The sequence below is a fragment of the Caloenas nicobarica genome, chromosome 7 (genome assembly GCF_036013445.1).
Source record: "Caloenas nicobarica isolate bCalNic1 chromosome 7, bCalNic1.hap1, whole genome shotgun sequence".
NCBI classification, from domain to species: Eukaryota; Metazoa; Chordata; class Aves; order Columbiformes; family Columbidae; genus Caloenas; species Caloenas nicobarica.
In genome coordinates, this window is record NC_088251.1 from 9,324,466 (window position 1) to 9,348,139 (window position 23,674).

A 23,674-nucleotide genomic window follows, 5' to 3' on the forward strand; every position below is an offset into this window, starting at 1 on the left:
GGCAAATCCCACAACGCCGGGGAGGAAAACTGTAATTTAAATAAATCAAACAAAACCACAAAACAAAAACCTGAGCACAAACAAGTAATAACTCGTCTGTCTTAAAGGCGGGGGGGAGGCTCCTCATTCATTCCCTGTTTTTATATAGCTTTGATATTCACACCAGCATATTCGCGAAGAGAATACCCAGTGGTGATTCCAGCTCGGCAGATTCAACACAGACTGCTTTTCAAGCCCAGCTGCTTTTTTATTTGTAAGTGGAACATATGTAAAAATCGAACGCTACCGCCACAAAGTACAAACAAAACACCAATAATGTAAAGGCTGGGATTTTTTTTTTTTTTTTGAGGGGGGGTGCGGAAAGTTGTGCGATAGACACGGTGACGAAGCTGCGGAAGCGAATGCGTTGCCGCGGCGGCAAACAGCTGAGGAAAGGCGCTGAGGAGGTGGAGGAGCCCGCGGCCTTCGGGAGCGGCGGGACGGGCCGGGAGGCGGCGGCCTCGGTGCCCGGGGAGGCAACGCGGGGCAGCGGCCCTTGGTGCCCGCGGTGGGAGACTCCGGGGAGGCAGCGGTGGGGAGCGCGGCCCCTCTCGGCAGTGCCGTGCCGGTGTCGGCCTTCGCCGTGCGGGGACTCCCGGCAGCGGTCCCGCAGCCGAACTCTTCTGCGGTGAGGTGGAGACCAGGGGAGCCGGGCTTCACCTTCCGAGGCCGGGTTAGGTGCTTACGAGAGGGATAACTTAAGACAATGGCTCACCCTGCAAGTCTTTCCACATCCTGCAGGCTCGGGGTTTGTCTAACAGGAGTAATTACAAATACTGAAAGAGACACTCATTAAATTATTTTTAGGGTAGGATCCACCATGCTTCTGTCCCATCACGGACTGCTCTTTGGTTTGTGGCCCAGTGTTGCTTATTTAAAATGGAGTTCAAGTGCTTTTCTGCAGGTAGTGAAGGCGCAAGGGAAGAGAGAACATATTAGCGGAAGGAAAGGTAGATTTGTGAACTGTTGTTTAAAAGCAAGGAGAATATTTCATGTGTTGCCATGTCTGAAGATGCTTTATTGGAAGAGGACATTTGGGAGTACAAATCTATTAGGAAGCAAAAGCATCAGAGTAATTCAGAGAGCATCTCTATACCTGTGCAGAAAGTAAATGATGGCAAGTGCAGGCCAAAAAGAAAGAGAAATGGAAATAAAAAAAAATCTGTAGAAAAACCTGATGATCTTCAGAAAAGCGAGAAGAAATCACGGCCAAATCCAGATGTAGATCAATGTAAAGATGACAGCAGTGTGCACTCCCAGGAAAGTGCGAGTAGCCTGACGGAGCAGAGCTCACAAAATGCAAAGTCTGTTCATGATGGATACTGCCCAAGCTGCCAGATGCCTTTCTCTTTGCTATTGGTCCAGACACCTCGGTGGCATGTTGCTGAATGTTTGGATACTCCAGGATCCACTCAAAAAGGTATGAATAGAGTAAGAAAGAAGCCTTCAGAGGAGAGTTAAAGGCTGCTCACATAGTGTTGCTGTAAACTTTGGTCTTCATATTTAGTTCAAAATCCGAGCTAGTAGTTGGTATGATTTTTAGAATGTTATCACTGATTATTTGTCAGTATTATTTTCATATGAGATTTTCAGTTCTTTGTGAAGAATGTGGAAAGTGGCATGAAAATCTCATGTCAGAATCCAATCTCAAAATATTGTAGAGTAGCAATAAAGACTCACGGTTGTTTATCAAGCTCCAGTTTTAGTAGTTTATTGAAGGAATTGAAGGTGCATATTTATGTTTTTAAAATAATGGAACCTGTTTCAATGACTACGTCAACCCCCCTTCAATTAAGAGGCTATGTTTGACACCAAATTTATTTCTCTTTAGGTATAAATTTTATTATTGTGTATCTGTGTTGCTGTGCAATTTCTCCAGTTGTGTATGGACAGTTGGAAGCTGAAATCAGTCTGTTAGGCTAATTTATTTGAAATGTTAGTCCTGATTCATTATGCTTTAGAAATGTTTGTACAGAATTACACATGAACGTTCCTGTATCGTAAGACAACGCAGTTTTGTTTTGAGTTCTGTACAAGAGGAATAAAGCTGACTCATTCCAATTGCTAGTTTCATGTGGGAAAACACCATGTCTGAACAGATCCAGGTGTTCCACTTACGTTCTTAATGCACCTTGTAACTTTTGAAAAGAGCAAAGCCAGGAAACTTGAGTAAAGGTTGTTTTAGGTAACATGGTCACTTTGCTTTTCATATCTTTGTAACTTTCATTGAAGTTTCTTCTTCAGAACAGTAAAATGTGAGCCCTTTGATCCCGATTTTGGCAGGACTTTTAATTTAAGGCAGATGTGCTGACACCTCATTTCCATCTCTTACTCCTATAATTAACAGATTAAAAATCCCATTTGATTGATACATTCACCTTAAATCCTCGAAAGTTAGGCTGGCAAACTCTCAGCAAAAAAGGCTTAGAGAACAGACACAGCTTTTTTGCTGGCACCTGAATCCTGAATACGTTTTTCACATAAGTGAATACATGACCTATGTGTTGCGGTTTGTGGGGTTTGTTTGTTTGATTTGGTTTTTCTTTGTTTTTTTCTGAGTGTTTCTTTGTTTTGGTTTTGTTTTTAATTTAATATGTAACCCAGCAGACAATTTGAAGTGGACTTTCGGGTTGATTCAGAATCGAGATTTGGTTTGTTTTGAAACCCATCTACTGGCCTTTTCTGATGCTACTGATTTGAACTCATTGTTTGCATGTGAGACAATTCTAAACTAGATACCAAATGATTACATTAGCACAGCATTGAAACAGGGTTAAGTACTCTTGTTAGAGGACTGTATTAATTCAGGTATAGTACTGTGTTAGCAGCAGCTGTTTTGGTTTAGGTTGGAGCATTCTCATTTCTAGCCAGCTCAGGGCAGGAGGTCTTGGCAGCTTGGAAACTACTTTTTCTTGTGCCATCTGACCTCCAATAGCTGCATTTGTAAGAAAAAGCTTCTAAATTGTGTGTCATGTGAAATTTTTATTCTGATAATTATGCCAACTGTATTTGCAAATATATTAACATTACTTTTCTGTTTTACTGTTTTCATAGAGTGTCCTGACGGATTACTGTGCACTTCCACCATCCCATCGCACTACAAGCGCTATAGCCATTTTCTACTTGCAGCAAGCAGGGCAGGGGATTATCTTGGGGACTCTTCAGCGAGCACTTTGGAAGAGCAGATGATATATTCTACTACTGTAAAGCCCATCTGTTCCCCAAGTCATGCAGAAATTTCACAGAATGAGAAACCATCTAATAATGCAAAAAATGTCACAAATGATGCCTGTATGTTGATGGTACAGAGTTCACCGCAAATGAAGTCTCTAAATATAATCAGTAAAAGTACTTCCTCTTTTGCAGATATTCAAAAGCCTGAACAGACATGTCAGCTTACACAAACCACAGATAATAGCTGTAAATTTGAATTTTATGACTTTGCACCCTCTCAAGAAAGTGGAACAGGAGAAGATCTTTGTAGTCAGAAAGAGACAAGTCAGCCAAGTCTACTACAGTCAAAAGCTGACTTCAGTGATTGTGAAATTTCTTATTCTCCACTGACTACTTTTGAAGAAAGTGAAGAGGAAAGTGAGGAAGGGAAGAAGAAAGTAAAAATATCACAAAATAAATTATTTGAAGTCCAGAACTTTGAAGATGAAGAATCTAATTCTGTGGTGTTTAAAACATCTGATGAACTTTTCTTAGACCAGAAGGCTCAGTATGAGCTCACCAAAATGGGAAACTTCGTAACTAAAAAAACCCACTATGAGGAAGTAAATACAATGAACCATCTAGATCCCAGTGTAAAGACTGTTTCTCAGAGTCTCATGAACAGCAAGTTCTGTAATTCATCATATGTAGATCATCAGCAAGAGGCACTGCCCAGTGGATCCTCTTTTCCTCTTAATTGTGAGGATGTTGAGCAGCTGGAATTCATTTCCTCTGCTGCTAAAGCAGGAGACACAGAGTCAGAAGATACTGGTGCTTTGGATTCCACATATATGAGTTTTGCTGAGACCTCATCAGTGCTAGTCAGAGGAGGTGTTGGGTCTCCTCTGATAAAGAAAAGTAATGTTTTGAGGGACCCAAGTAACACTTTAACTAATACAGATAAAATGACTGCCAGCGCAGTTGAAAAAACATCTCATCAGGAGAGTTTGCAGTCGGTACTGGAGAAAGAAGGAAATCTTAATACAGCTGCTGTGTGCTTTCCCAGTCCCATCTCTAAACCAGAGTTATCTCTTTCTGTAGCAAGTATGAATGCCAAGTCCAGTTCTGCAAAAGAACTTAAACAAATGGACATTGGTGTTTTCTTTGGGTTAAAACCCAAAGTAAAAGAGGAAAGCAAAGGAGGGACTTGTTTGAGTGAGGGAAATCAGACACCAAGTTCAGTAACTCCCAATGGAAAGAGGCCCAGACAGAGAAAAAGGAAAGCTGAAGGGTCTGTGGAAGATGTAGGAGCAGTTACAGAAAGTTCAAATGCAAATGGAGCCTTTGCAGATGTAAGTTCTGGTGGCCAACGAAGGTGGAGAAAAAAGATAAAAGAATTACATGTTGCAGGTGAAGGAACAGGAAAAAAACACTGCCCTTTCTACAAGAAAATACCAGGTGAGAGAGAAAACTCTTGGGTTTTGTAGAGGTTAACTAATTTTGGCTTGAGTTGTATTTTTTTTTTCCTAATTTTAGACTTCAGTATTCTTCACTCTTCATAATGATTTAGACTGCAGCTCATAATGAATTCTTTCCCTTATCTGAACTGAGAAAATCTTATGTAGGTGCAGATATTCAGAAGAAGGTCAGCAATGGCTTCATTAGTGAAGTACAGTGAAATAGTTATCTCAGGAAAATTATTTCAAGGACTGACTTTTGCATGTTTTTGACATAGTAAAAACCATAAGTAGTATTGAAAGATGGATCTGCTTTCTTAAATAATTTTGGATATATCCCTTGTTAATATTGACTCCTAATACCTGTGTTTAATTTTTTATGTCACTTCAGTTGTGCCTGAAAAGAGAGCTGTCAGTAGCAATTCTTTCCTTACACTAAGTTAAAAAATTGAGTTTAGTTTTGTATTTGAAATTCATGAGTATTAGAAATATGACGTACTACAACTGTGAAAACAAAGAAATGAGAACCAAGCAGAAGAGTCTAACTAAGGAAACAGCCAAGAATTTCTCAGAATCTCCTTAAGCAATTACATAAAATGCAGGATCATGGATCAGTGGCTTAGAAAGCTTCAAATCCTCACAGTTCTCTTTACAACTAAAGGACTGTCTTAGTCTTAGGTAGATATTTGGGGAAGTAAAATAGAAATATATTAATGATCCTAAGTGCCAAGCTGCTGCTTGAAGACTGACCTGTCTCTGTGGGGCTACACCAGTTATTATCATGGGTTCCATGGGCTTGGAGAATTTTCCACGTATAGTAAATTTGAAGAGCAGACTCCTGTGCCTACAATGCAATTTTAAAGTTGCTTTTTTATTATCTATATTATCTTTATTCTGATTTTTGTCACTACATTTGAATTATATTTGACTGTATTTTTTGTGTTACTAATGATATGTATTTTTCCCCGTGGCCTAGTAGAATTTAGCATCCATGAAATTTTCAATCTGTTTCCTCTCAAACACTTGGGGTTTTTTTGGTTTGTGATTTTTAATTAGCTATGGGTTTGGTTTTGGTTGGTGTTTTTTGTGTGGTTTTTTTGGTTGTTGTTTTTTTGGTTTTTGTTGTTGTGGTTTTTTTGTTGTTGGGTTTTTTTGTTTTTTGAGTTGAAGTTTCAGCCTCAAGTAAGTAGAACTATTTCTGGTTCTTATAGAAGATGTGGGAAATTTGTGTAACATAAAATAAAAAAAAATCTTCGTGCTACCAGATGAATTAATTTTCTGCACTATTTGGTGGTTTTATAAAGTATAACCCCGTGTGAAAGGACCATTTGTCAGTAAGTTTGCATTTTTTTAAAAATTACGTTTGCAGAGAAAGGGACTATCTTCTATACAGCTGGTTTTTTGCAACATCTTTATACAAACAGCACCTCACTGAAAGCATACAAGGGCAAATTGGTCACATTTAATCTCAGCAGATACATTGAAAGACCCCCAGATTGCTTTCTCGTTAATGACATGGTAGCATATTTTAAGAGAAATATCAAGTGTAGAATAATTGAGAAATTGCAGTTTGATCACAAAATGCATTTCGTTAAGCTGTAGTTACTCGGTTTATTTTGTTTTATGACGTTGGTACTGGTTTTTCATCTATGTGAACTTTCAAAAATACCAGCTGAATGCAGATAAATGTGTTTTATTTGCTTAACCAGTTGTCCTCTGTATACGATAGCAGCTGAACAGCAGATGTTTGGGAGACCTATGAAAGTATGTGTTCGTGGACACTTTGTTAAACTTTTATTTTAATATGTGAAAATCTTTTTTGTGACTGTTTACTGATGCAGAAACCATGTTTATCTTTAAATGGCTCCTTCAACTGTGTGGAGTTTAACTGTATTCCCTCTTAATTTGGAAGAAAGGAAAAACAACAAAAGGAACTTCTAATTAGAAACTAATTCTGAACTATGCATGTTTGCTGACTTGCTTCTCTTCCTGTTTTGCTGTAGGAACTGGTTTTACAGTTGACGCCTTCCAGTATGGAGAAATTGAAGGCTGCACAGCTTATTTCCTTACTCATTTTCACTCTGATCACTATTGTGGGCTAACAAAAAACTTCACTTTTCCAATCTACTGTAATAAGGTAAGGCTTTTCAAGATTACTAGATGTTATCAAATCCATATGCAACTGTAATCACTTTTATACTGATGAAAGTGAATGGAAGATCAGAGGGTCAATTGTTGGGTCAGTTAGGCACAGTGGATGTGAATAGGAGAATCTGGATTTCCCTTCTAAGAAATTCTCACCCTGATTTGACTGATAAGAAGAAGATTAGTGAAACTTCCCTGTCTAGATAGCATGAAAAAATTCAGGTTTAAAAGGATCTCTAGAGGCCATATGGTCTCATCTCCTGCACAATGCGGGTCCAACTTCAAAGTTAGATCAGACTGCAGAGAGTGAGATTCGGTCGAATTTTGAAAATAGGACAGATTCCACTATGTCTCCTTGCAACCTGTTGCAGCGCTTACGCACTCTGAAATATTTTCATAATATACAATTGAAATATCCATTTTTGCAACTTGTTCTTTTTGTGTGCGTCACGGAGAAGAATGTCTCCATCTTCGCTATAACTCTATTCAAGTGATGGAAGTCTGAATTTAGATTCCATCTAAGCCATCTTTTCTCCACATTCAGTAAATGGAGTTGTTTTAGCTGGGTCCTGTGTGTCCTGTGCTTCAGGCTGCTACTACCATTAGCTATCATATGTCCAAACAACACTTCTTTACTCATAACATGGTAGGGCACCTTGCCTAATCAACCCATCCAGAACCTGTATCAAAAATCTATTTCTGATTTACTCTGGAAGTCTCCTGGAATGCTTGTGTCCTGTGTTGGCCTGACTGCAGTTCTGTGTGCTAAGATGCAGGGCCTGCAACCTGGAAATTTCCTCAGTTGTTTAAAAAAGGCTTTACACACCTCCTCTTCTTCTTGACTTGGCGGTCTGTAACAGATGTTATTCCAGGGGAAGTTCCAGTTTGCCTCCTCTCTGATTCCAATCCATAACCTGTTGACAGGCTTTTTAAAGTTTTCTTTTTTAAAACAGCTTTTTTTCAGTTTGCTTTTTGAGGCTTGAAATGCTACTGAAAGGCTTGATTATACCCAGGATCTCATAGTTTCTCTCTAAGCCAGACAGTCTGGCTTTGAGAGCCTTTTTTCTAAAATAAACAAAGGCTTTTTTTAGATTTTGTTCCTATTCCACATTAAATCCTTTCCCTGTTACAGATCACTGGCAACCTGGTGAAGAGCAAACTTCGAGTCAAAGAGGAGTACATCCACGTGCTGCCGATGGACACAGAGTGTATAGTCAATGGGATCAAAGTGTTGTTGCTCGATGCCAATCAGTATGTATCATTACATTTGTTGTGAAATATTTGTATGTATAGAATATTAAAGATAAATAGCTCTACAGATACAGATTATGTTTTCATGATTTTTAGGTTTCACTGGATCTGAAAAAAGGATGAAAATACTTCACGTTCCTGAGTTGGCTTAGTAACATGCATTTTCACTTCAGAAGTGAATTAGGCATGTATGAACCTAAATTTCTTGCAAGTAGTTAGCTTTTGAAATATGTGAGTTATTTTTTGATAATTTTTGATAATTTGAGCTTAAATTTTTTGTTGTTGTAATGAGTACATTGTGTTAACTGTACATAGCTCCATAATTTTTAAGCTTGTTGAGAGATTGAATTATTTTTCTAGTAGTCTGAACACTTTAGTTTTTGGTGTCTAGTTGGGAACAACTTAGATTTGATTATCAAATGCATTAGGTTTCTGTAACTTCAACTGAAGATAGTGAAATCATCAGCTAGAGAAAAATGTAGTACTTTGCATCCCGGCAGAGACAAAACCCAGCCAACATTTTGAAAATTGAATTTTAAAGAAAAGCCTGTTGAAATGTGCAACAAGACTTCTGCTGGATTCAGTAAGAAAGGGTGAGATTTTTGTCCCATGTTACACTGGCACTGTGTGGTAATGCTGGATTTAAATTTAAGTAGCACCTGACTTCCAGGCCTGTGCTCTTGCCATTCTGTTCTTGGTGCCTTATTTGGCTATGGGCTAGAGCACAAGTCCTTTCCCTGAAGTATATATTGAAATGCAGCACTGTGTCACAGCTGGTTTGAATATTACTTATCTTAAGATTTGTTTATAGTTGGAGAGATAAGATTCCATGAAGTCCTTTGAGAACCCTTTCTGGGAATGAAGGAAGCCTTGTTGCTTATGTAATCTGGCCACTTCTTATTTTTCCTGTTTGTCTCTCTGATCCCCTGCTTCAATTTAAACGGCATATAAACCTTAGGTACAAAGTTCAACTTTTTGGAGAGGTCGTTGTTTTAGCTCTGATTCATGCCAGCTTTTCCTCTTTTGAGATTTCATCTACCCTTTACAGATGATTCATGTCCGAAATAGTCCTGCTCTGGTTTTCCAGTCTGAGCACTTGCCCTTCAGACAGCTTTGGCGAGGAACTGCAGAAGGTGCAATGGATTTGCTGTGGCCAATAAGAGAATTGTATTTATAACCAGGGAATTCTGGATGGAGGATAATATTTAAAATCTGCAAATAAAATTTAAAAGGAAATGCTTCAGTAAGTCCTGCAGGAATGAAGATGCATCTGCAGTAATACAATTCTGTTTCTCCTGAATAAGAATGCTGCTTCTCTTTGGTGTGCTGTTTCCCCTTTAAATCAAGTAATAGAACCTCTGAGATTGCAGCTAAGTTAGCATCTTTGTCATACCTAGAAGAAGACTGAGCATCCCAAAGAGCCATTAATGCTTGATTACTTTACCGTTGGTGTGATTTTTTAATTTTATTTTATTTTATTTTTCTCCCTCCATCTCAACTGAGAACTTAAGTCTAGATTTTCTATGGCTATAAGGTTGGCTTTAGAATTCCTTTAGAAATCAGGATTTTCTAGCTAAATTAGGCTGCATAGTAGCTGTGATTTAAAAAGCTGTTCTGTATATCTTCTGCTACTGAAGGCTGGCATATCTCAAAAGGCAGCTTATCAGTATAGAGAACTAATAAAATTTGGGTGGGCTTTTTCTTTGTTCCAGTTGTCCAGGTGCAACAATGATCCTTTTCTGTCTACCCAGTGGAACAGTTATTCTGCACACAGGAGACTTCAGGGCAGATCCTTCTATGGAACGCTACCCTGCTTTGGTTGGTCAACAAGTCCACACCCTTTACCTTGATACCACGTAAGTTGTGTTTAACTTTTTTTTATATAACCCTCTTTTCAGTGTAGTAAGACTTTATATGAGCCAAATAAATGTAAGTATAAATGACACTACTGTTTTAATAGTTGTTAGCTCTGTTTACTCTTCTATAAAATCAGATATGTATTGAAAGTCCATGTATGTCTAACTTGTTTGGCTGCTATGCTGTTACATGAGAGAGAACAAAAGTGGGTGGCGGAAAAGATGCTAAGGTATTTGCTGAGATGGCTTTATTTTTTTATAAGTGGTATTAAATTCTGGGTGTCAAAATTGATGCATTGTGTTCAGCTCTGAAACAAAAGGTTCACGGAACACTGGTCTTATGTGGATTCAACTGTTATGAAAAAGAGTGCAGAGGAATTCGAAGAGCAAAAGAATGCCAAATGCTTAAATCAGTTGTCCAGGTTTTCATTAGAACTTTCTCTGACTCATGTATATAAAATTGTTTTTCTGTGTATGATGACTAATGCCCAGCTGCAATCTTTTATTTCTGTTCCATATGTTTCTGCAAATGAATTATACATTATGTTATGCTTTGTATGCATGACTAAAAATAGACATAAGGAAATAGTTAGTGTGTGATACAAATATCTAGCTTGAAAGAGCACTTGGTATTTATAGAGGAAAAAAATGCAGAACTGAGTGTCAGTGTTATACAAGTTAATAGCTGTAGAGAAAAGACCAATATGCTCAATGTAAATTTTATTGCAACAATTTTTTTCTGGGTACCTCAGTGATTTCTAACAGATAGATTGCAAGTAGACTGAAATTACAAGGAAGGATTACATCTTTTTCGTTACTTTGTTATTGCATGCATGCAGTTTTGAGGGCCTTGGTAAATTCAGATGTCTTCCATCTTGTGTAATGAAGTGTGTGTCTTGTTTCCATGCCCTAGATACTGTAGTCCTGAATACACTTTTCCTTCTCAACAAGAGGTTATCCAGTTTGCTGTCAATACTGCCTTTGAGACAGTTACTTTAAACCCACGTACTCTAGTTGTCTGTGGCACGTATTCCATTGGAAAAGAAAAAGTTTTTTTAGGTATGTAAAAAAAGTGTACTGGATAAAATAACTAAATAAATATGCAAATTGGTGTTAAAAGGCCTTTTTCTTGGAGATAGAAAGAGTTGCTTAGTCTTGATGGTCTGGTGTTGTGTAAATAAGTTAAATATATTTGGTAATTCTATTGCTAGTTTTTTAGTTTTCTAATCAATAAGTTTTAACTTTCTGAAAGACATATTTTTCTGCCACGTTTACAACCCCTTGAACATACAGAAGGCAAATTTGGTTACTAAATGAATGGACCTATTTAATTGATTGTGGTAAGAAAGTTGCTGATGGCAATTAAAAAAACGTAAATGAGGTCTTTATGACATTTGTGTTAATAATTTGCTGTTGTTAAGAAACAGCAAAGTGATATAGTTATTCTTAAACCTGTATTTTGCTAACAGTTTTTCCTTCCAGTTTTATATTACATATTTTCCTAAATATTAATCAGTTTTAATGAAATCAATTTTGACAAGGCATTCCCCAAACCAAAACACATCTTTTCTCAGTTAATGAAAATCTTGTGTGCTATGCTTCACCTGGTTACTGCATTAGGAATCAACATGATTTCCCAAATGTCTACTCTAGAGCAGGCAGCTGTGTACCATTTGTGCTTTTGAGTGTATTTAGTCATCAATACAAAATTTACTTTCACTGAAATTTAGTCTGTCTTTAACATGAGCTGTTTGTTGCGTGTTCCAAAAGCTGCACATTTCTGGTTTCTTTGAAATCAATACCAATTCGCCTCAGTAACATTCTACGAAAGAAATATGACTTGGAACTTATCAATGTACTTCTACACTCTTTCTCTTTCCAATTGTCATATACAGTTCTGGTGCTAAAATGTAGGAGCCAGGTGTTTTTTAACAGCAATTACAGGTTTCTCAGTTTCAGAATATGAAAACTGTATCGTATGTAATGTTATTTTTTAATAGTAAAAATGATCCAGCGCAAAAATTAGGAAGATCTCCAAAACAAGCAAAAAATTAACTCTTAAAATTTTCTTTATCTGATTTCTTCCCAATTAATCTTAAAGCAATTGCTGAAGTTCTGGGTTCAAAAGCAAGTATGTCCCATGATAAGTACAAAACGCTGCAGTGCTTGGAGTCAGCAGCTGTTAATTCCCTCATCAGCGTGGACTGGGGTGGTACTTTGCTTCATGTTCTTCCCATGATGCAAATTAATTTTAAGGTAAGTTCAGAAAATACAATCTGCTGATTAACCTGCTGGTTGACCTTACTCTTGGCTCCTCGCAACCAGTGTTGTGTTTGGTGCTTTTTAACCTCTTGTCAGATCATATTTATTTAGTAAAGTTTTGGCGTGTAGCAATACATAGAAAATGAAATGCAATTAAACATTAATAACTGTCTCCAAACATGATGCACAGAAAGCGTAATTTCACTTCAATGCGATGCTTGTACAAGATAAGACGAGGTTTGTTCAAAGGCTTGCTCTTTGCGGGCCTTTTTGAAGTAGATTTATGTAATGACTGCAGGATCTGTCCTATTAGCAATTAATATGCCATGACATGGAGTTCCTGTTTCCAGCCAGTCTTTTATCTGGTATGATGTAGCTAAAAATGAAAAAGATTTTCTGCCTGTGAGTCTCTCTGTTTTGAGGCAGCACATGAACATGGCCAACTTCCAGTTTGGTGTTTGATAAAAAAGCAATAGGGTTCTCCATGTTTTTCTCTGTTCAGTTTTCATGTATTTATAATCATATTTTCACCTTTTAAAAGAATATTCTCCTTCCGTTCTGATTATTTATAGGGAGGTAAGGATACTTGAAAATCAGTGAAAACACACGCGTAAACAAACACACATGCTGAGTGAATGAAGGACACCTCATATATACATATGCTTCAGTTTTTCCACACACAGTCTAACATTCGTAGCAAAAGAAGTAAACCAGTTTATTTTAAGGCATCATTTTGTCTAACTTGACTTCAAATGCACGTTTCAGCTGAGATTTGAGATGAGACTTTTGTTGTTGAGAGTTTTTTTTGGAATTTCTTAGTTAGGAAAGGTGACTAATTCCTGGGGAAAAAGAAAGTTTTTCTAAATAGCCTTCATAATACAGAATGGCATTAAGGCAAAGTGTCAGGCTCTAGATTAAAGGTAACTTGGAAGGAAAACAGTGGTTGCTTATGCCTTATGGACTTGAATTCATTTATTGCTTTGCTTCAGGCCTGCTGTGCCATCTCAAGCAAATCCTTGAGAGCAAGACGGTATTTAGCTACAGGACCAGTCAAGCTCAGAGTTGACCTAAAAAGGAGAAAAAGAGGCTTTACAATTTGGGTGGGAGCTGCAGGAGATGGAACTTAATATCTTAGTGTTTTAGTGTTGTTCTATCATCTTTTCCACGGTGGGCAGAAAATGAGTAATGGAAATGTGTATGGATTTATTTTTAATGTGTTTTGTTGTCTTAAGCAGTAACATATTTTAGTTTCTTCTGCAGATTTTTGGGTTGTTACATGATTTTGCGTCATGTGTACGGTGTGCTCACATAGCTGGATGTTCAGGCAGAGGGTGTGGTTATACAATGAGGATGTTGGGACAGTCTTACTTCTCAGAGAAAAGGGGTTGTATCATGTGCAGAGTCTCACCTCTGAGAACAGGAGGTTCTAGACAAACCTGCAGCGTACCAGAAGCAACGCCTGGACCCTGGAAAGGGCCAGGAAAAATTAAAGGCTCTGTAGTCTAGTGATCAAGAGTCCTGGTGGAAGAGTCATGGCCCTTTGTACTTGGGCTTTGACTTCATGTGTGAAGTTGTTGGAATGTGCTCTCATGGTGTCATCAGTAATTTTGTGTCCATCTAAGCTGGACATGCTAAACATCCTGTGATGCCAGTAGCTACATGAATGCCCAGGTGGCATTTAGTATCAGTTAAATGTGGAGAATGTTAAATGGTTAAAGGTGAGGTCATGTTTATTTATGTTATTTCTGCTCCAGCAGCATCTGTAAACATGATCTTAGACAATATTTTAAAGAATAAATTATCTGATTACTTGTAATCTTTTTCTAGTTAAAGAATGATGAATGATACTGTCCTGTTTTCACAGACCATGATGTCGTCATCCCCAGTTGCATGTTTTTGTTTCATGTGGAACTATACAGGTTTTGTCCCAAGTTACTGGCTCATTACTGGGAAAGACAGAGTTTTAATGATCCTCGTCACTAAATGCTAATGCCTTCGTTATCTTCTGAGTCTCTCCTACCTCTTCTGTTTTATTTGATTCCCAGCCCTATTCAAAAACACAATCCTGCTTTTTAATTTGGGCTAATTTCCTGCTTGTACAGTTTCAGCTGTGAGCCTACAAATCCATGAAATCCTTATGGGAGTGTTCGCAGTCAAAACTTCACATTCAGTCCTTATTTAGTAAATTGAGTACATCTGTGATCTTGTCCATCAGTTGCCTTTTTAGTAGAATGCAAATAGCCAAATCCTGATGGTATATTATAGTTATCTCCCAGAAGCCCCAGCTTTATACCCTTTTTTCCCCCGTTATGTTTTTTACTAATAGAGTAAATGAAACCTGTCTGTGCTCCAGGCTTGATAGTTTTAAGAACTGTATGCATGATTCTTCTGCCTTTTATTATTGAAACACTTCTCTGTTTCTAGATAAAGAACAAAAAAAGCTGCATAAGGTATATAGGTTTACCACAACTGAAGCCTTGTCTGCGGTAACTGTTGGTAAAACTCTGCTTGCCCAAGCAAAGCTCTCATGTTTCCATAGCTGACTGCTCCCAAGACTGAACCTCTATGCCCACAGCTTTCCTTTCTACCCCATGTAGAAAGGAAACAAGTTCATGGTTTTGAGATGCTCCTGCATATATTTCCTTGTTAACAGACTTTCTGCTGTGATCAGGGGCTCTTTTTTTTTCCTGATCAAGTCTCCAGATTGCTAGAAAACATTATGGGTTTTTTTTATAACATTAGTGGTTTTTTGAATGCATATTCAGGAATTTTAGAAGTATTTTTGCAGTCTTCATGTTGTGAATATTTTTTCCTTTTGGTGGCATTGTCCAGCTGTTTAACTGCAGTTTTGAGGCTATCTGAAATCTGCTTTTCTCCATGTTGATTTTCAGGAGTGATATCAAGCATGTTTTTTCATTTTGGAGTCAGCTGTTTTATTATTTGTGAGCAACTAGCTTAGCTGTTCATGTATGATTTATACACAAACACTGTATTGATTCAGCAGGGAGCGTCATTCACCTAAAAGCCACAGGCGCTTGGAAAAGTATAGAAACCTCTCTGTCTTTCCCTGTTACCAGAGTTTAAAGACTAATGTTGGTACCTTCTACCTAGAACTGAAGCAAACAAAAATGAATAGTGACCATAATAGTGTTAAATCCCCCATGAAACACAGGTGGATCAGTGAATGTTTTTTTGACAGATTGTCTTTTTTTGTAAACACACAGCATCCTCACAATATGTGCTTATACCTGAGATTTTCACTTGGCCAGAGACTCGGTGACAATAACGTATGGTGCGTTTCCCTTTTCTGCATGAGCCATCTGTGTCAAGGTGTGTGTATTTCTATACAAATGCAGCCACAGTGAGGGAAACTGTGCTACCTGGCTTGAATGTTTCCATCACCTTTTATCTTCGTTTATTTGAATATTTAATTCTGGGCAGTTTTCTATCACTGCATCAGGAGTTGTGTCACTGCCCCAAAAATCTGATGAAGAAACAAGTTCATATTTGAGAAAAAAGCACGTCTTTTCTGCTTTATAAATTCATATAGGTAGTCTCGATCTGTAGTTAGAATGAAAGCAGTCCCATTCATAATATTGAATACCTGGCCAGGTATCACCAGACTTACATATTTTTATCTAGGCCTTATGACAGCCCCCTTGAAAAGAACCAATACTTGAGATGAGTGTTTGGCTAAGATGTGTGTAGTTTGAAGGGTAAAACTAGAAAGAATAGGCCAGAGGGGATCCGAAGCAGCAAATATACAGTGGCAGAGCAATAAGTTTTTTGTGTTGTTGGATTGCATGAGGTTCTTTTTGTTCATTTGGGGTTTTTTTTCTGATGTATAGCTCTGGCTTTCTTGAGTTTGTTTTTTAGGAGTTGATATCAAACGGAGATTACATGCTCAAATGAATGTTCTGGATATTCTTAATGGATTGACATCTACATACATTTTAAAAATATAATTTTTATATGTGTCATTTTATTTATTAAAATATTTATAAAGATAAACCGTGGATTGCTGCAATCTTGCAAATATACTTGATATTAATGTGGTGCTTCACTGCTGTACTTGGATTTACTCATTATGAGGATTGCTGTGTGTACTGATGAGTAGCCATTCATGAATAAGCCAAATGAGTTTAAGTTGTGTTAGGGCTGATTGTAAATTAACTATTTAATTATGTTTGAGTCTTCTCTTATCTCAGGGAATCTGTCTGTCCTGCTGACTTCAGCAACACTGTAGATAACAGGGTGTTGTGGTGATTGAAAGAGGTCAATTTAGCAATGAAATATGTTTTTAATTTTAAAAGGATGAAGGTTTAGAACAGTGTTCGCTAAAGAAATAAAAGAATAAATTGGAATGTGTATTTAAAGTGGATTTGTTATAAATAAGCACGGTAATAACTTGTTTCGTGGAAAGAGGCCATCTTTTCTAAAATGCATGCATGGTTCTTTTGCAACAAATGATTTTTTTGTAACAATCAAAAATTGAGGCTCCTGCCACTTGAATATGCAGTGGAAGATTTCCAGAGAACTGGGGTCTTAGGTCTGTGCACCTCTCCTCTGCTGCTCAGCTCAGTACCGTCCCGTACTGGCATTGAGGTGGGATTTTCAAAAGTGCTTATGATTGAAATGCACGAATAATTTCTGACGAGATCGAAATTACATCCTTAATGTGAATGTTTCACACTTGATATGTAACAATTGGAAAGCAGATTAGCGTTGGTTAGTATAATAATCATTGTATTTGAAGTAATGTATTTAGATTTAATTAAAACAGGGGCAGAAAATATATTAATTACTACCTTAAGCTACATTAATCTTCCTAAACCGAAGTGTGAAGGAGAATTAGACCACTACAGTTACATCTTTAATCTAGTGAGGACAGAAGATTAGCAGTGTATTAAGAGCCATGGCAGCTAGCCATAATGCCAGTTGCTGAATGAAGCGTGTGTTGTGGTAGTGGTTTTTTGTTGTTCGTTTATGTACCTAGTTTGATGGATTTTGTATTTTGCTACTGGGCATTGTGCTGAACGTACTATTAAGTGTGACAGTGTCACAGGCAGTTTCCTGCTTCTCTGCTTAATAATTTTCAAGTGTCTGACAAGTTGGTTAGTGTTCTATCATAGCATATCTATCCCCATCTCCTCACCTTTTCAATCAGTCCTTATTTTGTATTCCTCTTCCTTCTGCTCATATAAAGTTTATGATTTTGAGTTCTATATTCTTGCAGGGCTTTCAAATTGAGAATGTGCCTTGAAGCTTTTATACAGAACACATGAAAATGATTTTCTAATTTTGGTTTGAAATAATACTGATTTCACTTTATCCAGGAATAGGATTGTACATTCCTTATGCTTCCTCCTCATATTTTTCCTGATCCTAGATAAAACAACATTGAAGGCTAACTTAGCCAACTTGGAAACTTTTTCAAGTTGATTTTTTTTTAAGTGAAGAAATGAGAGGTATTTTCCTTCCTATCACAAACGGGGATGTGGTAAAACATGGTTCAGTGCTCACAGCAATACTCAACTCATGTACTGGATTGCTGTGAGTTTTTGGGTAGCTTGCTTAGTTAACTCTGAGTACTTCTGGACGTAAGCAGATCTCAGTGGCACTTTAGGTTAACCAGATGATTTTGCACTGAAGCCAGATTTCACCATCTTTTATCGCCATTTGGCTGCAAGAGTGCTGACTTCTCACTGAGAGGAGGAAATCAATGATTTGGGGAGCAAGTTCTATAAGAAAATGGGATTATGGGATTATGCCTTATGTGTTCCGATCTGTGATGCATAGCTGTTCATATGTGCTTATTCAGATGAAGCAATTGAGATGCTAAGATACAGGGTGCTCTGCAAATGGTAATATTTATCACTAATAATTTCAAGGCAGATGGCATTTAAAATAAAAATGTTAATATCAAAACATTAAAATAAAATTTAGTCTGAGGTCTCTCCATCATGAAATCTCCAACCTTTAGACTAATGAGCTATTGAATGGGATTAAGTATATTGCTATATTCTTTTCACAGAGTTTGCAAGATCACTTGTATAAGTTTTCTGAGAATTTTGATCAAGTTCTGGCTTTCAAACCTACTGGGTGGACCTACACTGATTCATGCCTTTCTCTGATGGATATCAAACCTCAGACAAGAGGAAGGATCACCATATATGGTATAAGTGTGGTAAAGATTCAGTGCATTTGATTGTGTGTGGATGCTTTTCATATTTGTATTCTGCAAACTCCTACTGTTCTCTGTAACCGATGCTTTTTCTGATAACTCATGGAGAAGCCGAACAGATGGTCTCTCCATGAGAGGTCTGGGAACTGAGTAATTGAGAACACTGTGGATTTTTACGTACATTTTGCTCCTGTCCTCCTCATGCAAATAAAGGTTTTTATCTGATACAGGTAGAGACTTCAGGGGTGAAGTCTTGGCCCAGCTGATGCTGGTGACAGTGCAGTTGCAGAGCCAAGACTTTATTCCATACTTTACTCATTTGTGAGAAACTGTAGGTCTTCCTCTCAGTTCTTATCGGTGGGTGGAGTTGAATCTCTTGACATTCATTTAACCAAATACTTGGTGTTGCTCAGTTTGCACTGATTAATTACTTGGTAACTTAACGCAGGGTAATTTTCCATAAGGAAAATCTGGAGTTTCATTTTACCTCAGCTATAAACTTTAGATCTCAAATATGAATTTTAAAAAATATTATCTAAAGTATTTCTTAGCTGGAATGCTTGCAAAACTGTTTTGGCAAGAAATTAAGTAGACTAACAGATTGCTGTGGTTTGTTTCATTTCAGGGATTCCTTACAGTGAACACAGCAGTTACCTGGAAATGAAGCGTTTCGTTCAATGGTTGAAGCCACAGAAAATCATCCCCACTGTAAATGTTGGTGACTGGAGGGCCAGAAGCTCGATGGAGAAGCATTTTAGAGACTGGATGGTTGAGGGCAATAGGCATAAATAAATATAAGGAAGAATGTGTATTTCAAAGGAGGTAGACTGGAGTGGGAACTGTGAGTTCCTGTGAGTTTTATTTAACTCCATTTTCCACAGAGCTTTCTTTAGGGAGGACTAAGCTGCCATTCTCCTGAGAAAGCTGAATTTAAAAAAAAATGCACCTTGCTTGCTCATGTACCTGCTACTTATTTTTTCCATAACTTAGTAACTTCTTTGCAAATATCTATTTCAGGTTATTTTGATTTTACTCCTTTTCCCCCATTCTTAGTTTTCCTCAGATTGTGGAGATGCTCAGATGTATAATGCTGGGAAAGAAAACACCTCCAAGTTACTCATTTCTGAAAATAAGTTAATTGTAAGAAGTGAGACAATACTAAGCTTATGTCACATACTATCAATTCATGCTTCAGAGAAGCTCGTTTCATGAGGCAGAACTGGCTGTGATTTAAATCATGTAAACAGAATTTACTTGACTCAGGCTCTTGCAGCCTATGTACTTTGGAAAATGATTTTTATAAAAAGCATTGCTACCTACATTCCACTCCAGATTTTCAGGTTTGGGGTTTTTTGGGTTTTGTGGGGTTTTTTTGTTTGTTTGGGTTGGGTTGGTTTTTTGGTTGTTGTTTTTGTTGTTTGTTTTTGTTTTTTTAAAATAAAGAATGTACATGATGTACATGAAGCCTGTGTGTTCTTTCTGAGCAAAATGCTTTATTTTCCAATACTGCAGTTGCTGATCTGAGAAACCTGTCTGTAAGATCTTTGGTGACTGGTCTGTATATGTTGATTGTGTCTGGTATTGCGAATTCTCAGCACGTGGTCAAAGCACAGAAGCGGTTCCTGTCCGTGTAGTCTCCTACAATGCATTTGGGTTTGCAGGCTTGTTACTTGAATTCTGTAAAAACGAGAAAGGCAAATGTTAGTACTGGCAGCAGAAAGGTAAATTTCATTTTGCATTTTTTTTCCCCTGAATCCTACCAGATTATCAGTGCTGCATTTCTGATACTGAAGTATGTGGCAGGGCACACTAGTATTTTAAGCACTAAACTAAAATCCTTTCCAGACTTCCAGGACTTAAAAAAGTTGCATCATGTGTAAAGAATCACTCCCCAGGCCCCCAGAATAGCTCATCTGAAAAGCTTCAATGCAATTTTTTGTTGGTAAAACATTTATTTAATGTATAAACAGATCCTTGTATGTGACAAGGTCTGTAATGTGAAGTCACTTGGTTTTATTTCTGTATTTTGAGAGAAATAGCTGTGTGAAACTCTGGGAAATAGCTCTTATATTGATTTATAATTATTTCAGTACATTAGTACATTCACTGAAATATGGCATTGTTAAATGCTTCTGTTTAAATTAAGCAAAGGAATCTGATTTTTTTAATTTTAGATAACGCATTATGCTAGCTAAATTCTGCAAGAACTGATAACTGTCTTGGATTGGTGTGCTCATTCATAGGATTCCACTCCTTTTTGGAGCAGATGTGTGAAAAAGTGTATTTTACAGCCCTTCCAAATACCAGACCTGAATTAATTCCTTGTACAAGAGACAGCAAATTGGGGTTTTCTGTTGGACAGGTAAATGCTTCTAGCGGTTGCATCGTTCAGGAATTATACGTGGTTTTTTGGCCTTTCAAGTCTTATTCCTGACTAATTTTGCACCAAGTAAGAGGGGCTGGAGTAAGCACCCTAAAGTCAAAATCTTAATCACAGCTCTGACATCTTCTTGCTTCCATAGTTGCATTTTTCAAGACTAAGTATCCATACTGTGTGTGGGCTCTCAGCGTGCTGGTGCTGTTACAGGTTTGTGATGCCGTGAGTTCACCTGCATGCCAGTGACAACCGAAATAATCGGCTTTCAGTGCAGCTGGGAGGTGTGAGACACCTGCTGCCTCTGTGGCTCTTTGCTTCCTGCTGTTGGTTTCGACTCTGTTGCCCAGAATGGAGGATTGCGTTTTTGGTTTGGTTTGTTTTCTTTCAAAAGCAAACTTACTTCTGAAACTAACCACCAAAATGATATATCTTGGAAGACGCTGACGTTGGCATCTGCTGGACTGAGCCAGTTAATCAAGCTGTGATTCGGAACAGATGGTGACAGGCTTATGTCAGTCAGCAGAGCAGAATGAGCTTGTGCTGGGTTCCTTTTTGTCCCTATGTGCTGGGGTGTGTTTCCTGTTGCCCACTCCATTGTAGGTATTCCTGCACCAATCTGCTTGTTGCTTTCATTACTCCTTCTTTTTGGTTTGTATTTGCACTTCTACCAGCTGGATTTTGTGGGTACCCAGTTACTTGGACTTCTTTGTATGGAAAAACATATTTTTGGAATCAAAACTCAGGAAGAAATTACTGCTTTTGTTCTTACAGTAAAGGAAGATTGCTAACAGGATTAGATTGCTTAGATTGCGCAGGAGGACATACAAGCAGATGTGGAAATCCCTTTAGCCAAACAAGAGGACCTTTTCCCTTGTGTAGGTTGTTCCAAGGGACAGCTCTCTGATCACAGCATGTTCAGTCTGTTGGGAGCACAGACCTGTGATAAACCTGATTTCCACGTTATTGCACAGGTGTCATTAATTAGCACTTAGGGAGTCGCTCCATGTTTTGCAGTGAGTGAATGTCCTTTTCAGTCTTTTGGCTGTATTGGCATTAAAGATGCATGAGCAGAAGCATTAGTTATTTTGGTTCAGAGTGGTGGCTCTGACTACAGCAAAGGTCCCGCTTCTTCAAAGGCAATAGGTGTGGATTTTTGGTCTCTTGTGCTATAGAAAGACTAGACCAGGATCCCCTGGGCAGTGGGGTGGATGAGCCAGTCTGTGTCCTTACCTTCACATCAAGTGAATGTCACTGACACAAATCGTATCAGATTTTACTAAAGCATGATGGGCCAGTGAACATCCCAGAGGCTCTTCCAGTTCGCTGGTGCTGACAGACTCGGGGTGGAGGGCAAAGCAAACCAAAGGGGCAGCTGTAACACTCGCTTGATCAGCGCCCAGAATGATTTTCAAAGCCAACCGATCTAAAGAATCACTTTGTATTTCCCATCAGGACTCCTGCTCTGATTATATATCGCCGCCATAGGCAGATAAATGAGCTAAAAGCAATGTTGCTTGCACGGGGCGGAGGGAGGGAAGCAGCTCGCTGCTGGGCTGGCTCGGGCCAGGGGTTGCGGGCTGGCTGCAATAAATGAAAGCAGCTACATGTGCCCAGGGCCCACGGTCGCCCCTGAGGAGGCCTCTGGGAAGGCAAAGATGAAAACATTGCAAACCAAAACTATACAGGCAATTAAAGGCAACTTCAAGGTGCCAGGTATCTTTCTAAACTATGATGTGAAATAGCAATTGATGATAGTAACTTGGAGTGGAGAAAGGAACTGAGGCCTCATTGGGATGTTTAAAGCATTTCTCTTATCTGATCAAGCCTGTCTACTCAGATGTGCTTAGTAAAGGCTATTAAGATAAATCACAGTTTAAATTTGGTTTTTAAGATAACATGACTTAAGATCTGTCCTTCAGGCAATTAGGGATTGATTTTTACTGAGACTGTGTTTCGAATCTGAAGACTGCTTAGGGAGGTTGCACGTGAGACTTGTTACCATCTCAGGATAAAGATGCAGTTATTGCCTTGATGTGTTTCCCGTGTGTATTGAATAACTTTTGGTGAATTTTCTTTGGTAGGGGATGAAAAGCAGGTGAGTTCTGAGAACAAGAGAATGCAGCCCAAACTTCCCCATCCTCCCTTAGCTACAGAAAAACAGCTGCTGCTCGTTTCAGAAACAAAATAAATAAGAGCATCTTTCAAGGGTGGGGCACAGGCTGCTTTATGTCCTTAGTATTTCTAGTGAAATGATCCAATTTGAAATTGTATTCAATGTCTGCTGTGTTTGCAAAACTCTCAGTATTGCTAAAACACACAGTGTTAGTATCTAGGGGGAAATAGGAAAATATGACAGGGATCCTTGAAAGTTTGTCAGTACAAATATTTGGAATTGGAGGTCTTAAGTTTTACGTCTTGGTTCAAATTATAAATGTGCATACTGAATTTAATGCTCTCCCCAGAAGTGCACAGACAAGCCAAAAGGAGCTTACAGCACTCTAACAGGAATGAAAAAGGGACAAGACGGGCTGTCGCTGTTTGGAGATAAGGACAGCACGGAAGAGCTCGCTGCCTCCCCACAGAATCCAGCCCAGCCCCTGGCTGCCTCCTCTCTTTCCCCTCTCTGCTCTGAACCTTTACCCACTGCTGTACAGTGGCACCTTGTTATCGCATCCCCAGCAAATACTTTGGCAGGGAAGAGGCTTTTCCACTCTGTCACATCTGCTGTGGTATCTCGGAGCCGATAGTGACATGTTTGTGCCAGTTTCCAATAAGTACTTACATAAACCAAACAGTTTTTAAAACCTCTAAGCTTTCGTGTTTGGCATTTAAATTTAACTTTCTTTCTACACATCGTGTTGGTCGTTAAGGACGGAAGAGGGAAAAAATTCACCATCTTGGGGGGAAAAAGATAGCAGCAGTGCACCCGAGGAAAAGGTGACACAAGGAC

At 38.4% G+C, this 23,674-nt stretch overlaps 1 protein-coding gene across 2 annotated transcripts; it reads left to right on the forward strand.

Annotated features, from left to right (window-relative positions):
• The first annotated feature begins 424 nt into the window (after positions 1–424).
• DCLRE1A (DNA cross-link repair 1A) lies at positions 425–19,758 on the forward strand. 2 transcript variants are annotated; one of them, XM_065638906.1, is made up of 9 exons: positions 425–1,459; positions 3,094–4,650; positions 6,653–6,786; positions 7,927–8,045; positions 9,758–9,901; positions 10,815–10,960; positions 12,003–12,157; positions 18,198–18,339; positions 18,973–19,758. In XM_065638906.1, exons 1-9 carry the CDS (start codon positions 1,042–1,044, stop codon positions 19,137–19,139), a joined length of 2,982 nt encoding a protein of 993 aa, XP_065494978.1. In that variant the 5' UTR covers positions 425–1,041; the 3' UTR covers positions 19,140–19,758. The 2 variants fall into 2 exon arrangements, with proteins under 2 accessions (XP_065494978.1, XP_065494979.1); XM_065638907.1 differs by having other exon boundaries at positions 18,198–18,350; positions 18,973–19,107.
• Positions 19,759–23,674: the final 3,916 nt, after the last annotated feature.

What these genes read in the sequence shown, in the direction of transcription:
- DCLRE1A (XM_065638906.1), top strand. Translation starts at nt 1,042, where the DNA reads ATGTCTGAAGATGCTTTATTGGAAGAGGACATTTGGGAGTACAAATCT. An exon ending in TTTCTACAAGAAAATACCAG is followed by an intron (nt 4,651 to 6,652) that starts GTGAGAGAGAAA and finishes GTTTTGCTGTAG; the next exon opens with GAACTGGTTTTACAGTTGAC. An exon ending in AAAAGAAAAAGTTTTTTTAG is followed by an intron (nt 10,961 to 12,002) that starts GTATGTAAAAAA and finishes TTAATCTTAAAG; the next exon opens with CAATTGCTGAAGTTCTGGGT.